The 14153-nt window shown below is 48.7% G+C and overlaps 1 protein-coding gene across 1 annotated transcript; it reads right to left on the bottom strand.

The window, feature by feature from the left end:
- Positions 1–2682: 2682 nt before the first annotated feature.
- Positions 2683–7943, bottom strand: LOC123105674 (receptor-like cytoplasmic kinase 176). Its single transcript, XM_044527783.1, has 6 exons — positions 7409–7943; positions 4957–5282; positions 4577–4712; positions 4318–4460; positions 4108–4231; positions 2683–3358 (listed from the first exon to the last, which is right to left on the bottom strand). Exons 1-6 carry the CDS (start codon positions 7464–7466, stop codon positions 2847–2849), a joined length of 1299 nt encoding a protein of 432 aa, XP_044383718.1. The 5' UTR covers positions 7467–7943; the 3' UTR covers positions 2683–2846.
- Between the last annotated feature and the right edge of the window lie 6210 nt (positions 7944–14153).

Here is a 14153-nt window from a genome sequence, read left to right as displayed (position 1 = left end):
GGTCAAACATTTAGAAAATGTTAACCACACATTTAGAAAATATTGATCATGTATTTTAAAAATATATACCATGTAAAAAATGATCATAATTTATTTAAAAAACGTTCATCATACAGTATAATTCATAAAATATTAATCATGGATCTAAACTGTTCACGGTGTGTTTTGTAATATTGATTGTGTTTTTCAATGTTGTCATATTTTCTAAAATGTTTGTTATGTATCTTTGGAAATATTTTTTCTTTTTTTGGTCTTTGTTTTATATTTTATTTTGTTTCCTAAGTTTTTCCTTTGCCTTGGTATTATCCTTAAATTGAAAAAAATACAATGAAAAGAATGCACACAATTTTGCACTAAAATATCACTTTTGTAATATGCAGAGTATAAACATATGATAGTGTAATTTTCACACTAGTATAATTCACACGATGGATGGTGATGCATGCCCTCTATACCATGGACGGTGATGCATGCCTACAACCGCTCGGTGTGTCAGTGTGTGAGTAAGTGGTCCGTGGTATAAATAAAGCACAGCCTACTCAATAAATACACGATTGTAGTCTCTCAAGCTTTTGCACATCCTGCTGAAGAGCATAACTGAGAACGACTGGTGATCAAGAAATGTGTAACATATGACGAAATGGGCGTGCTTTCAGACTTAAAAAAATGTTAGGCCGGTTTTCCTACGCTAACGTAAGAAAAGCGCAGGACATCATGAGGCAGAGAACTAGCCGGCCAATGCATCGAGACCATAAACATAAAGTGCGCGGGAGGTAAGCATATGCATGTCTCCATCCATCTCATCCGAACCACTACGCTTAACCTAACCAGGCGCAAGGCCAATCCGATTACAGAGCCTGCTCCAGCTGCTCCGGCCTGAGCTGCAGTATCGCTCATTCGACGCTGACATGGGGCTCGCAGGCGGCTGGTGCCCACGTCAATCCGGCGGCCGGTCGTGGTACCGGATGTGGTATTTTAGTCGGGATTACAGCAGCAACGCAACTGCTTCAACCGGCTCTTTCCATTTGTAATCCATGCAGGAGCAAAGGTCCAACTCTCCCTTCGGCCGACCGTGCCCGGCGCCCTGTCGGCCTGCCATCGTGTCCTTCCGTTTGGCCGAGCGTGCCCGGGCTGTGGTGCTGTCATTTTCGCCATGGCCGACACCAACAGGGAAGACACGACAAGGTGCCAAGTAAATAATCCTTCCTGGAAACGAAACAGGGTTTGCACGCCTATAAAACAACTCTTTGCTCGGCGTCTGGAGCTTGGAGAGTGTTGCTCGATCGACCTCCGGCCGCTCCCGCTTGTTGTAGTCGACGCACCGGCGGGAGGCCAGGAAAATGCCGACGACCACCGTGGAGGACCTGCCCGCCGACGTGCTGGCCTGCGCTCTGCGCCGCCTCGACGGCCCGTCCCTGGCCGCCGCGAGCTGCGCCACGGCAGGCCTCCGCGCCCTCGCCGCGGACCCGGAGACGTGGCGCGCGCTCTGCCTCGCGCGGTGGCCGTCGCTGGGCCTGGAGACCGAGCGGCAACACAACGTCCTCGGCTCTCCGGCCGTCTCCCCGCAACGCCTCTTCGCCGACGCCTTCCCCTTCCCGTCCACTTCCAGTCCAAGGGATGCCGCCGCAGCCGACCAATGCCTCCCCGGCGAGCTGATCTCCGCCGTGGACATCTACCAGAATGGCTCGCCCCGGCCGCTCTTCTCACGGGTCATGGAGACCTCCACGTCGTCCTCGTGGTTCCTGGCCTCGCCCTTCCGCGTGGACGCCGTGGAGTGCAAGGACCCGGTACGGATGGCCTCGGCTTCGTTCTCTCCGGCGGAGCTGGAGCTGAGCTGGATCGTGGTCGACCCCCGGAGCGGCCGGGCGGTGAACGTGTCGAGCCGGCGGGCGGTGGCCGTCGACAGGCACTGGTACACGGGCGAGACGCTGGTGCGGTACGCGGTGGTGCTGGGCGGGAGCAAGTTCGAGGCCACGATCACCTGCTCGGAGGAGGCCGGGTGCCTTAACCTCAGGGAGGTCAGCCTGACCGTCGAGGACGCCGACGGCGCGGCGGTGAGCGGCGAAGGCAGCCTGCGGCTCCTTGCGGCCGCGATGGATGGACCGAGGAGCAAAGCAGGGGAGAGGGAAAGAGAAGAGGCCAAGAGGAGGTACGAGGAGTTCGTGAGGAGCAAGAGGGGGCGGAAGGAGTCCAAGGCGAGGCGGGAGGTGCTCGTCGACCTGTGCTGCTCCGCCGTCAGCGCCGTCGCCGTGCTCGGCTTCATCGCCTCCGTCGTGCTCCGGTAGAGTCAGGGACCGGATATCTGTGTACCTCGTGAAACATGTACAACAGTTTTTCCACTGAAGCGGGCAATCCTATTTGTACACTGTTAGACCTGAAAATTCAGGCAGCACAGTGCTCACAATTAAACCACGGTGGTCTACTGCGACTATTGGTGACAAATCCCACATTGGCATATGTGTCCCTCCGGGCTTGTTCGGTTTGGTGGGCTTTCAATCCCCTACATCCCACCGGCACTCACTGCTGGTGCTAAGCTGACGCCCCCAAAAAAAAAACTGACGCTCACCAGAATCATACCACTGATATATTTCACTGGATATATGGTACTCCCTCCGTCCCATATTATGGAACGGAGGGATTATGATCCAGTGAAGACTATGCACACACAGGCACGAGCTTGGATGCAACACGAACTCAGACTCCAATGCCAATAGTTCAATGATGACACACAAATCCACCCAGTTAACTCAAGTTGAGCAGCCCAAAAGCCTGACGACGATCAGGAATATGCACACCAAATTTACACTACCACCCTAGCTAGCTAACAGGCTCAGACTCGGGGTTCGCTACGACGAGTAGGCCGACGGCTTTGGGTCTCGGCCAGGCTCCTTCAGAAGGTCTCCCGAGCTTTTACGGCGACCTTTGCCGCTGTTGCTTGCGCCGGGCGCCGTCTTGCTTCCACTCTTGGGGTCTTGAGGCCTCTCTGCCGCCGGTCTTCTGGTTGGATCTGCCGGTCTTCTGGCTGGGTCTGCCGGTCTTCTGGCTGGGTCGCTGGAGTCTTGTATCCCTTCCAGAATAGAGACCACGGCGTCCATGGACGGCCTCATCTTAGCTTCGAAGGACAGGCACTCGACAGCCAGTGCAGCTATTGTCTGGGCTCCGTTCAGGGAGTATTGGCCTTCTAGCCTGGTATCAAGGACACGGAATATCTTGCGCTTGTGTGTGAGATATGGCCGGGCCCATTCGACAAGGTTGTGCTCGCCCTGGGGACGGTTCTTGTCAATGGCACGGCGGCCTGACAGCATCTCCAGAAGCACTACCCCAAAGCTATAGATGTCGCTCTTGGCAGTAAGATGGCCTGAAAATGTTGATTTGTTAAATGGATGTTCATCGTATGCTGAATATGAGCTCGCGGGTAAATGTTATGAAAAAGTAGAGCACGCTCTATGCCTAGAAGGCAGAATTTTAATATTCCCACAACAAAGTAAATTAAGAGGAAAATGTTAGATGATTTGAAAATAGTGACTACTGACTAGTTAAATGAATATTTTCCACATACTGAATATGAACTCTAGGTAAATTTTACCAGAAGGCAGCATAGCACCATTTGCACAGCAAAATAAATTAAGAGTAATTACATAACAATCAGTATCATTTCATGGAACAACTTATCGTTGAAGACAATTAAAATCACCATCAAACATTTCCCTACATAGTTTGTATTCACACCTTTGTGCATAATTCACAAAAGAAAAGGTACACCGTATATACATAAATCATGCATTTCAAGTATTGGCATTTGGGTGTTAGATATTCAATCAGAGTCTGACATGGGATGCATTTATACTGCTTTATCTAGCAAATTGAGCAAAGTAAAAGTCGTTCCAAAAATGGGATCTGCGCAGCAACAGATGATGCGCATATAGAGGAAACAGCTTACACATTTTTAATGAATTACAGCTTACACTAACTTCTATGAACTAATGCACTAAGAGCTCTGCGCTAACATTCAATGCTTCCAGTCACATGACAATGTTTTATATCCAAGACAAGCAAATGTGCAGAATACTGGCTCGGTAAAACACAAAATTGCAAGTCAAAGGTTACCTGTTGACAGATATTCTGGAGCTGCATAACCATGTGTTCCCATTACCCTTGTGGACACATGACTCTTCTCACCAACAGGGCCATCCTTTGCCAATCCAAAATCAGAGAGTTTTGCGGTATAGTCCTGGGAAGTAAAATATGCATTTGTTTCAGTAGATATCAGATGATCATAGAGGTTAGCTATGGTATTGATGATTCACTTTCACTTACTGTGTCAAGGAGAATATTGGATGTCTTGAAATCTCTATAAATAACTTTAGCCTCTGCACTGTGAAGGTAGGCTAGTCCTTTAGCAGCTCCAAGTGCAACCTTCATTCTTAGGTTCCATGAAAGAGGCTGAAAGTGCGAGCCCCCTACATCAAGGATTCATATGTAGCAAGTTATAACAAGAACATGCTACAGTCTGAATCGATATCGTATGCAAAATGAATAAGACAGCAGTAGAGCACCAAGTCATAATTTAACTTACTCCTGAAAAGATGATTTTCCAAGCTCCCACGTGGCATGCACTCGTACACTAGGAGCCGGTGTTCATCCTCCAGGCAGTACCCAATTAGCTTGACAAGGTTGGTATGGCAAAACTGACCTAGGTAATTAACTTCAGCCTATAAATGGACACATAATAAAGTCAGAAAAATATCCAGGTGTTTGGTTAACACTTTTGAAAAATATCCTCTAATGAATTCAGGTGCATCACATAAAGGACACAGGTGCGAACCATTGGACTTTTGAAGCTGTAACTAAGGAATTCAGATACATCACATAAATATGCCGATATTCGAAAGTAAACTTCAAAGAAAAATGACATCCAAGAACAACAGCAAGAAATGGAGTGGCAGTCATGCTCACCAACCACTCTCGGTGCCCTTGCAAACCCTCCAGGTTGAGTCTTTTCACAGCAACAGGTATTCCAGTACCAGGTTTGCAAGCTGACAATGTATGCTCATCAATCCATCCTTTGTAGACAGATCCAAACCCTCCTTCGCCGAGCACACTGTCAGGACGGAAGTTCCTTGTGGCTAACCTGAGATCATTATAAGTGAAGACCTTAACATTGGCTGACTGCAAGATCTCACATTCAGTCTTTGCACTTGGAGGCATGGAAGCCGAAGAAGCTCGACTGCTGCAGGCACTAAGCCTACTCCCATCTTTACCACTACTCCTTGAGAACATTCCTGCAAATAATGTCTTTAGTGCAGATTCTACTGACTGAAACATACATAAAATACAAAATCAAGTCATCTATTTGAAATGGAAGTATTATCTCATGAATTAGTTTTTGCACTAGTCTATCCCAGGTCCACAGAATGAACATCATGTATCGCAAGTTCCGAACACTTGACATTTTTTAAGGAAATTTTGCACAGTAATTAGGAACTGGTTGTAAGAAGGAATCATCACTTGGCTTTATCTGAAACTTGATATGAGGATCAGGAGTTGCAAGACTAGCCATTGCAGTCTGTGGTAGATGATGCTAGTGATAATGGATTGACTGGTGTCCCAGAAGTTGGTGCCAAGAGCATTTTGATAGGGGTTGGCAAGCAACAGGGCACAGATGATATTTAAATGTGAATGGTAATATGCTTCTGATCCAAAAGATTAAATGATTATTTGCGTCGAGCACTGTCGCGTAATGGATATGGTGAAAATCAGAGAGGTTCCCCTCCATGAAGTGGTCAGATACATAAATTAACAGTAGACCTTGTCCCGCCAAATGTACGTCCGTTGCCCACTTGCCATGTCACATAGCATATCCAGAGGCTTAGCATATTTATATACTGGGTATAGAAATGGCACCTAATAATGGCAGTTAAACGCCGATTTTTTGGTAGACACAGTTGAATAATGGAATTGGATAGTACACGTCAAGCACAAACAAAAAAGTTCAGCCCGTTACTGGGAAAGAAAATAATAGCGTTATATTATATCCAATTGTTTGTAGACATGGAACATACACAATTAATGACTGGTGAATATGTGCGGGAAACAGACAGACCGGTGTGAATACAAAAATCAAGGTGTGTGCTCTATACTGGACTTATGTATGATATCTGAACAGGTGGTTTAACAAATTTTAGTATCAACTTAAACAAGGAACAACTTGAGCACTTCTCCTGTTCCTATCAATAATTAATTTAGAGGAATAGCAATATAGAAACAATTAGTCAACCCTAACGATTCTCTTTTCCTTGACAAGCCGCCCCTAAGTTCATGTGACACACTTTTTAAGGAAAAACAAATAACAAAGACAACTGATAGTCATTCATATACATGCCAGAATGCCACTACAAGGGCACACTAGACGTACTGCACTGTAGTATTAGTCTTGCTTCAACCAAATGTTTCTTGGTCAACAACAGGTGGTCAGCTCAGAGTAGCAATAGATATGATGCTAAGATATCCACGCCAATCAAATGTTTCTTGGTCAACAACAGAGGGTGATTTGAATTATTCAAGCTAAGCGTCAGTGCAGAGTATCAACAGATACGATGCTAAAATGATCCACCACAATCAAATGTTTCTTGCTCAGCATCAGCAACTGAATCAAGGGTGTTTTGAATTCATCGTGCTAAATGGTTAGCGCAGAGTACCAACACATACGATGCTAAAACATCCACACCACACCCCAACACATAACACACACCACACTGAGAGCCAGGTACATGTCCTGTCCCATACCATACCATTGGCGTCTGATAACGATAAGCACTATCCAATTCATGATGGAAGAGCATGTACTACAGTACTACACATGGTACTAGCCTAGTGAAACAATAATGTAAGGACCGAAGCATCAATGTCCAGTGACTGTGCAATAGAAGGTACACACCACCTAATAAAGCCTATACCACCAATGGCACAGATCCTAAGAAGCCTCACAAGGCAGCCAAGGCTTACTTTGGGGAGACCACTCTAAAAGCAACTGCGATATCTCGCTTTAGTGTGCCGATTGAACGCTTTGAGGCTACTAGGCCACTAGCTATGCAACCAAATCAAGCTACTGGATCGCCTCAAAATAGGCCACCAACCGAATCACGCGTACAAACAAGTTAAGCCTTTCGCGAACATCATAGGGCTAATTGCGCACAATAAGCATCCGCTGATATCTCCGATTTCCACCGGAATCCTACGAAATGATCATGTAAATCGATAGGGAACCGGGAATGGGTTGCTTTTCGCATCTAGGAACCACCAGACCTTGGAGCCCTGCAACTCGCAAGCAGGAATCGGCCGAAACCTCATCCATCCATCCATGGATCACCAAAAATCCGCAAAGCCAGGGGAGGAGAAGAGGGCGAACCTGAGACGCCGGGGTGGGTGCTCCCATCCTTGATCCGCGTGCCCCAGCAGTTCCCCATCGGCCGCGTCGGCCCGGCGCACCAACCAACCAAGCAACTGCAACAACCTTACCGGACCAAACGGAGCAAGCGGGCGAGGGTCGCGGAGGGGATGAAGCGGCGGCGGCGAGCGGTCCGCCTCATGCGGGGGTAGGAATTCGGGCGAGCGGGCGGGCTAGGGTTCCTCCGAGCGGCGGCGGGGAGGAGGAGGGGGATAAATAGCGGCCGCGGCGAGCGGTGGCGTGGCGGGGCGCGTGAGGAGAGAGAGGGAGAGTGGGCGAAAGCGAGAGGAGTTAATGGCGGGGAGCGGAGGGGCGCGAGGGAAGCGTGCGCTTTCCTGCGTCCGCTTCTGCTCGCTCGGGCTGCGGCGGGTGGACGGTAGCGACTAGCGCGAGCGGTAGGCAGCACAGCAGCAGCAGCAGCGCAGCCGCGCCGCTGGCTCGGCCGACTCTCGGGGAAAAGCGGGGAGGCGCCGCGTGACGCTGGGGGGTGGGGGCCGCGGCTTTCCTTACCGTTTCTCCCCTTTTTACCGCCGGAGGGGGAGGGGGAGGGGGTGAAATGAATGAATGGCCGAGAGCGACCCATGGGATGACGACCGACCACCATATTATCCGTGTGCGTTTTTTTTTTCTTAGCACATCCGTGCGCGTTGTTGCCACCTAATAACGTTGAAAAAAACTGCATATGGGCATTGACAGAAGTTTTGCTCTTCTTTTTTATGGGTCTCTCTTGTGTGAATGGATGGGTGCTCGTGCGGTTTCGACAGAGCCGCGACAAACACGGGCGCGTTCCTCCCGTCACGCGGGCTTCGACATGGTCGCGACGGGCACCGATGCGTTTCTCCTGCTGTGTCGGCGCGGTTCCGACAGAGCCGCGGCAAACGTCGGTACGGATCTCGATGTGTCTGTTTCGACGGAGTCGCGACAATCATTGGCGCGTTTTCCTCGCCGCCTCCCTCCGATCCAGTTCTCGTGCATTGATTCTCTCCTGCACAGATCCTAACGTTCGAGAGGAAGTACCGACGTGTCGGAGCGGTTCCGGCAAGGTCGCGACAAACATCGTTCCGACAAAGTTGCGGCAAACGCGATGCTTTCTCTCACTACTCGGTGCGGTTTCGACAGAGTCGCGACAAACATCGATACTTTCTCTCGATATGCTAGTGCGGTTCCGACAAAGTCGCGACAAGTTTCCCTCGCTGCACCCACGTGATTTTGTTCTCGCGCATTGGCTTGTCTCCAATTCAACCCCTAGCCTTTAAAAGAGGCATCATCTTCATTTCTCGATCTACCTTCCCATCCTTATGCCGCACACCGTTGCGAAGTTGCTCAACTTTGTTGACCTCTCAGTTGACTTTCATGATGTCATGTCTACATCAATTCAAGGTGACTAGGACAATGTGTGTCCAACAACATGAAGCAAAACATAAGTATCTTCCTCATTTTTTCCCTTCTCGTTCCTCTTTTGCTCCACAAACATGTATGCCTCTAGTGCCCAACCTCTCCACCTCTCTCTTAGTCACCTCCAAACTACATGTGCCCCCTTTCCATATTTTCCTCGTCGAAACTTCATGATCCTTTGACAAGGCTTCCATCGCCTTCGGTGCAACAACTTAAAAAACGACAGGACATGAAATTTTGCCCCTTGCATACAACAATGGTGATGTTTGTGGGACAGGGACGACAACCTTCACCCATTCCACTTCGTGTACGACTGCCCCTTCCATTGGCTTCACCTCCGCACGAAAAGAAACGCATATCCTAATGAGGATAGTCAAAATGATGCCTTTTTATGTTTCGGCTTTGAGCTTCATTAGAGATGGTATTACTCTTACTACCCAGATATCCTATTAGAAGGTGAACTTCATGTCAAGCTTAATGATAACTTTATTACCCTTATTCCAAAAAGAGACAACTCTTTTTAATTCCTCGTGATGTTAGACCTAGTTCTGCATCATGGTTTACATGTTGGGGAACGTAGCAGAATTTTAAAATTTTCTACGCATCACTAAGATCAATCTATGGAGTCATCTAGCAAAGAGGGAAAGAGGAGTGCATCTACATACCCTTGTAGATCACGAGCGGAAGCGTTCAAGAGAACGGGGTTGACGGAGTCGTACTCGACGTGATTCAAATCACCGATGACCTAGTGCCGAACGGACGGCACCTCCACGTTCAACACACGTACGGTTGGGAGACGTCTCCTCCTTCTTGATCCAGCAAGGGGGAAGGAGAGGTTGATGAAGATCCAGCAGCACGACGGCGTGGTGGTGGAAGCAACGGTGATCTCGGCAGGGCTTCGCCAAGCGCTGAGAGACAGAGGAGTGTCACGGGAGGGAGAGAGAGAGGGAGAGGCCAGGGGCTCGGGTGCGCAGCCCTCCCTCCCTCCCACTATATATAGGGTGCCTAGGGGGGCGCCAGCCCTAGGAGATCCAATCTCCTAGGGGGGCGGCGGCCAACGGGGTGCCTTGCCCCCCAAGGCAAGGGTGGCGCCCCCACCCCTAGGGTTTCCAACCCTAGGCGCAGGGGGAGGCCCAAGGGGGGGCGCACCAGCCCACTAGGGGCTGGTTCCCCTCCCACTTCAGCCCATGGGGACCTCCGGGATAGGTGGCCCCACCCGGTGGACCCCCGGGACCCTTCCAGTGGTCCCGGTACAATACCGGTGACCCCGAAACCTTCCCGATGGCCGAAAGTAGACTTCCTATATATAAATCTTGTTGGAAATATGCCCTAGAGGCAATTATTATATTTCCTTGTTCATGATAATTGTCTTTTATTCATGCTATAACTGTATTATCCGGAAATCGTAATGCACGTGTGAATACATAGACCACAATATGTCCCTAGTGAGCCTCTAGTTGACTAGCTCGTTGTGATCAACAGATAGTCATGGTTTCCTGGCTATGGACATTGGATGTCGTTGATAACGGGATCACATCATTAGGAGAATGATGTGATGGACAAGACCCAATCCTAAGACTAGCACAAAAGATCGTGTAGTTCATTTGCTAGAGCTTTGCCAATGTCAAGTATCTCTTCCTTCGACCATGAGAGCGTGTAACTCCTGGATACCGTAGGAGTGCTTTGGGTGTATCAAACGTCACAACGTAACTGGGTGACTATAAAGGTGCACTACAGGTATCTCCGAAAGTATCTATTGTTTTATGCGGATCGGGACTGGGATTTGTCACTCCGTGTAAACGGAGAGGTATCTCTGGGCCCACTCGGTAGGACATCATCATATGCGCAATGTGACCAAGGAGTTGATCACGGGATGATGTGTTACGGAATGAGTAAAGTGACTTGCCGGTAACGAGATTGAACAAGGTATTGGATACCGACGATCGAATCTCGGGCAAGTAACATACCGATAGACAAAGGGAATTGAATACGGGATTGATTAAGTCCTTGACATCGTGGTTCATCCGATGAGATCATCGTGGAACATGTGGGAGCCATCATGGGTATCCAGATCCCGCTGTTGGTTATTGACCGGAGAACGTCTCGGTCATGTCTACATGTCTCCCGAACCCGTAGGGTCTACACACTTAAGGTTCGATGACGCTAGGGTTATAAAGGAAGTTTGTATGTGGTTACCGGATGTTGTTCGGAGTCCCGGATGAGATCCCGGACGTCACGAGGAGTTCCGGAATGGTCCGGAGGTAAAGATTTATATATGGGAAGTCCTATTTTGGCCACCGGAAAATGTTCGGGATTTTTCGGTATTGTACCGGGAAGGTTCTAGAAGGTTCCGGAGTGGGGCCCACCTGCATGGGGGGACCCACATGGACGTGGGTAGTGGGGGAAAGGCCCCACACCCCTGGTCAAGGCGCACCAAGATCCCCCCTTAGAAGGAATAAGATCATATCCCGAAGGGATAAGATCAAGATCCCTAAAAAGGGGGGATAACAATCGGTGGGGAAGGAAATAATGAGATTTCTTTCCTCCCACCTTGGCCAACGCCCCAATGGACTTGGAGGGCAAGAAACCAGCCCCTCCACCCCTATATATAGTGGGGAGGCGCATGGGAGCTATACACGAAGTTCTGGCGCAGCCCTCCCCCTCTCACAAGTTCTCCTCTCCCGTGGTGCTTGGCGAAGCCCTGCAGGATTGCCACGCTCCTCCACCACCACCACGCCGTCGTGCTGCTGCTGGACGGAGTCTTCCCCAACCTCTCCCTCTCTCCTTGCTTGATCAAGGCGTGGGAGACGTCACCGGACTGTACGTGTGTTGAACGCGGAGGTGCCGTCCGTTCGGCACTAGGATCTCCGGTGATTTGGATCACGACGAGTACGACTCCTTCAACCCCGTTCTCTTGAACGCTTCCGCTTAGCGATCTACAAGGGTATGTAGATGCACTCTCCTTCCCCTCGTTGCTGGTTTCTCCATAGATAGATCTTGGTGACACGTAGGAAAATTTTGAATTTCTGCTACGTTCCCCAACAGTGGCATCATGAGCTAGGTCTATTGCGTAGATTCTTTGCACGAGTAGAACACAAAGTAGTTGTGGGCGTTGATGTTGTTCAATATGCTTACCGTTACTAGTCCAATCTTGTTTCGACGGTATTGTGGGATGAAGCGGCCTGGACCGACCTTACACGTACTCTTACGTGAGACAGGTTCCACCGATTGACATGCACTTGGTGCATAAGGTGGCTAGCGGGTGCCAGTCTCTCCCACTTTAGTCGGAACGGATTCGATGAAAAGGGTCCTTATGAAGGGTAAATAGCAATTGGCATATCACGTTGTGGTTTTGCGTAGGTAAGAAACGTTCTTGCTAGAAACCCATAGCAGCCACATAAAACATGCAAACAACAATTAGAGGACGTCTAACTTGTTTTTGCAGGGTATGCTATGTGATGTGATATGGCCAAAAGGATGTGATGAATGATATATGTGATGTATGAGATTGATCATGTTCTTGTAATAGGATTCACGACTTGCATGTCGATGAGTATGACAACCGGCAGGAGCCATAGGAGTTGTCTTAATTTATTGTATGACCTGCGTGTCATTGAAGAACGCCATGTAACTTACTTTACTTTATTGCTAAACGCGTTAGCCATAGAAGTAGAAGTAGTCGTTGGCGTGACAACTTCATGAAGACACGATGATGGAGATCATGATGATGGAGATCATGGTGTCATGCCGGTGACGATGATGATCATGGAGCCCCGAAGATGAAGATCAAAAGGAGCAAAATGATATTGGCCATATCATGTCACTATTTGATTGCATGTGATGTTTATTATGATTATGCATCTTGTTTACTTAGGACGACGGTAGTAAATAAGATGATCCCTTACAAAATTTCAAGAAGTGTTTGTTGGAAATATGCCCTAGAGGCAATAATAAAAGTATTATTATTATATTTCCTTGTTCATGATAATTGTCTTTTATTCATGCTATAACTGTATTATCCGGAAATCGTAATACACGTGTGAATACATAGACCACAATATGTCCCTAGTGAGCCTCTAGTTGACTAGCTCATTGTGATCAACAGATAGTCATGGTTTCCTGGCTATGGACATTGGATGTCGTTGATAACGGGATCACATCATTAGGAGAATGATGTGATGGACAAGACCCAATCCTAAGACTAGCACAAAAGATCGTGTAGTTCATTTGCTAGAGCTTTGCCAATGTCAAGTATCTCTTCCTTCGACCATGAGAGCGTGTAACTCCTGGATACCGTAGGAGTGCTTTGGGTGTATCAAACGTCACAACGTAACTGGGTGACTATAAAGGTGCACTACAGGTATCTCCGAAAGTATCTATTGTTTTATGCGGATCGAGACCGGGATTTGTCACTCCGTGTAAACGGAGAGGTATCTCTGGGCCCACTCGGTAGGACATCATCATATGCGCAATGTGACCAAGGAGTTGATCACGGGATGATGTGTTACGGAACGAGTAAAGTGACTTGCCGGTAACGAGATTGAACAAGGTATTGGATACCGACGATCGAATCTCGGGCAAGTAACATACCGATAGACAAAGGGAATTGAATACGGGATTGATTAAGTCCTTGACATCGTGGTTCATCCGATGAGATCATCGTGGAACATGTGGGAGCCATCATGGGTATCCAGATCCCGCTGTTGGTTATTGACTGGAGAACGTCTCGGTCATGTCTACATGTCTCCCGAACCCGTAGGGTCTACACACTTAAGGTTCGATGACGCTAGGGTTATAAAGGAAGTTTGTATGTGGTTACCGAATGTTGTTCGGAGTCCCGGATGAGATCCCGGACATCACGAGGAGTTCCGGAATGGTCCGGAGGTAAAGATTTATATATGGGAAGTCCTATTTTGGCCACCGGAAAATGTTCGGGATTTTTCGGTATTGTACCGGGAAGGTTCTAGAAGGTTCCGGAGTGGGGCCCACCTGCATGGGGGGACCCACATGGACGTGGGTAGTGGGGGCAAGGCCCCACACCCCTGGTCAAGGCGCACCAAGATCCCCCCTTAGAAGGAATAAGATCATATCCCGAAGGGATAAGATCAAGATCCCTAAAAAGGGGGGATAACAATCGGTGGGGAAGGAAATAATGAGATTTCTTTCCTCCCACCTTGGCCAACGCCCCAACGGACTTGGAGGGCAAGAAACCAGCCCCTCCACCCCTATATATAGTGGGGAGGCGCATGGGAGCTATAGACGAAGTTCTGGCACAGCCCTACCTCTCTTCCTACTCCTCCTCTCCCATGGT

The sequence above is a fragment of the Triticum aestivum genome, chromosome 5A (assembly GCF_018294505.1).
Source record: "Triticum aestivum cultivar Chinese Spring chromosome 5A, IWGSC CS RefSeq v2.1, whole genome shotgun sequence".
Lineage (NCBI taxonomy): Eukaryota > Viridiplantae > Streptophyta > Magnoliopsida > Poales > Poaceae > Triticum > Triticum aestivum.
The sequence above is the reverse complement of the archived record's forward strand: the minus strand, read 5'-3'. Positions and strand labels throughout refer to the sequence as shown.

Excerpts from the sequence above, each read along its gene's own strand:
- LOC123105674 (XM_044527783.1), bottom strand. The coding sequence starts at position 7,466 with ATGGGGAACTGCTGGGGCACGCGGATCAAGGATGGGAGCACCCACCCC. Across the intron at positions 4,461-4,576 it reads GGAAAATCATCTTTTCAGGA|GGGGCTCGCACTTTCAGCCT; the intron begins GTAAGTTAAATT and ends TCCTTGATGTAG. Across the intron at positions 3,359-4,107 it reads TCCAGAATATCTGTCAACAG|GCCATCTTACTGCCAAGAGC; the intron begins GTAACCTTTGAC and ends CAACATTTTCAG.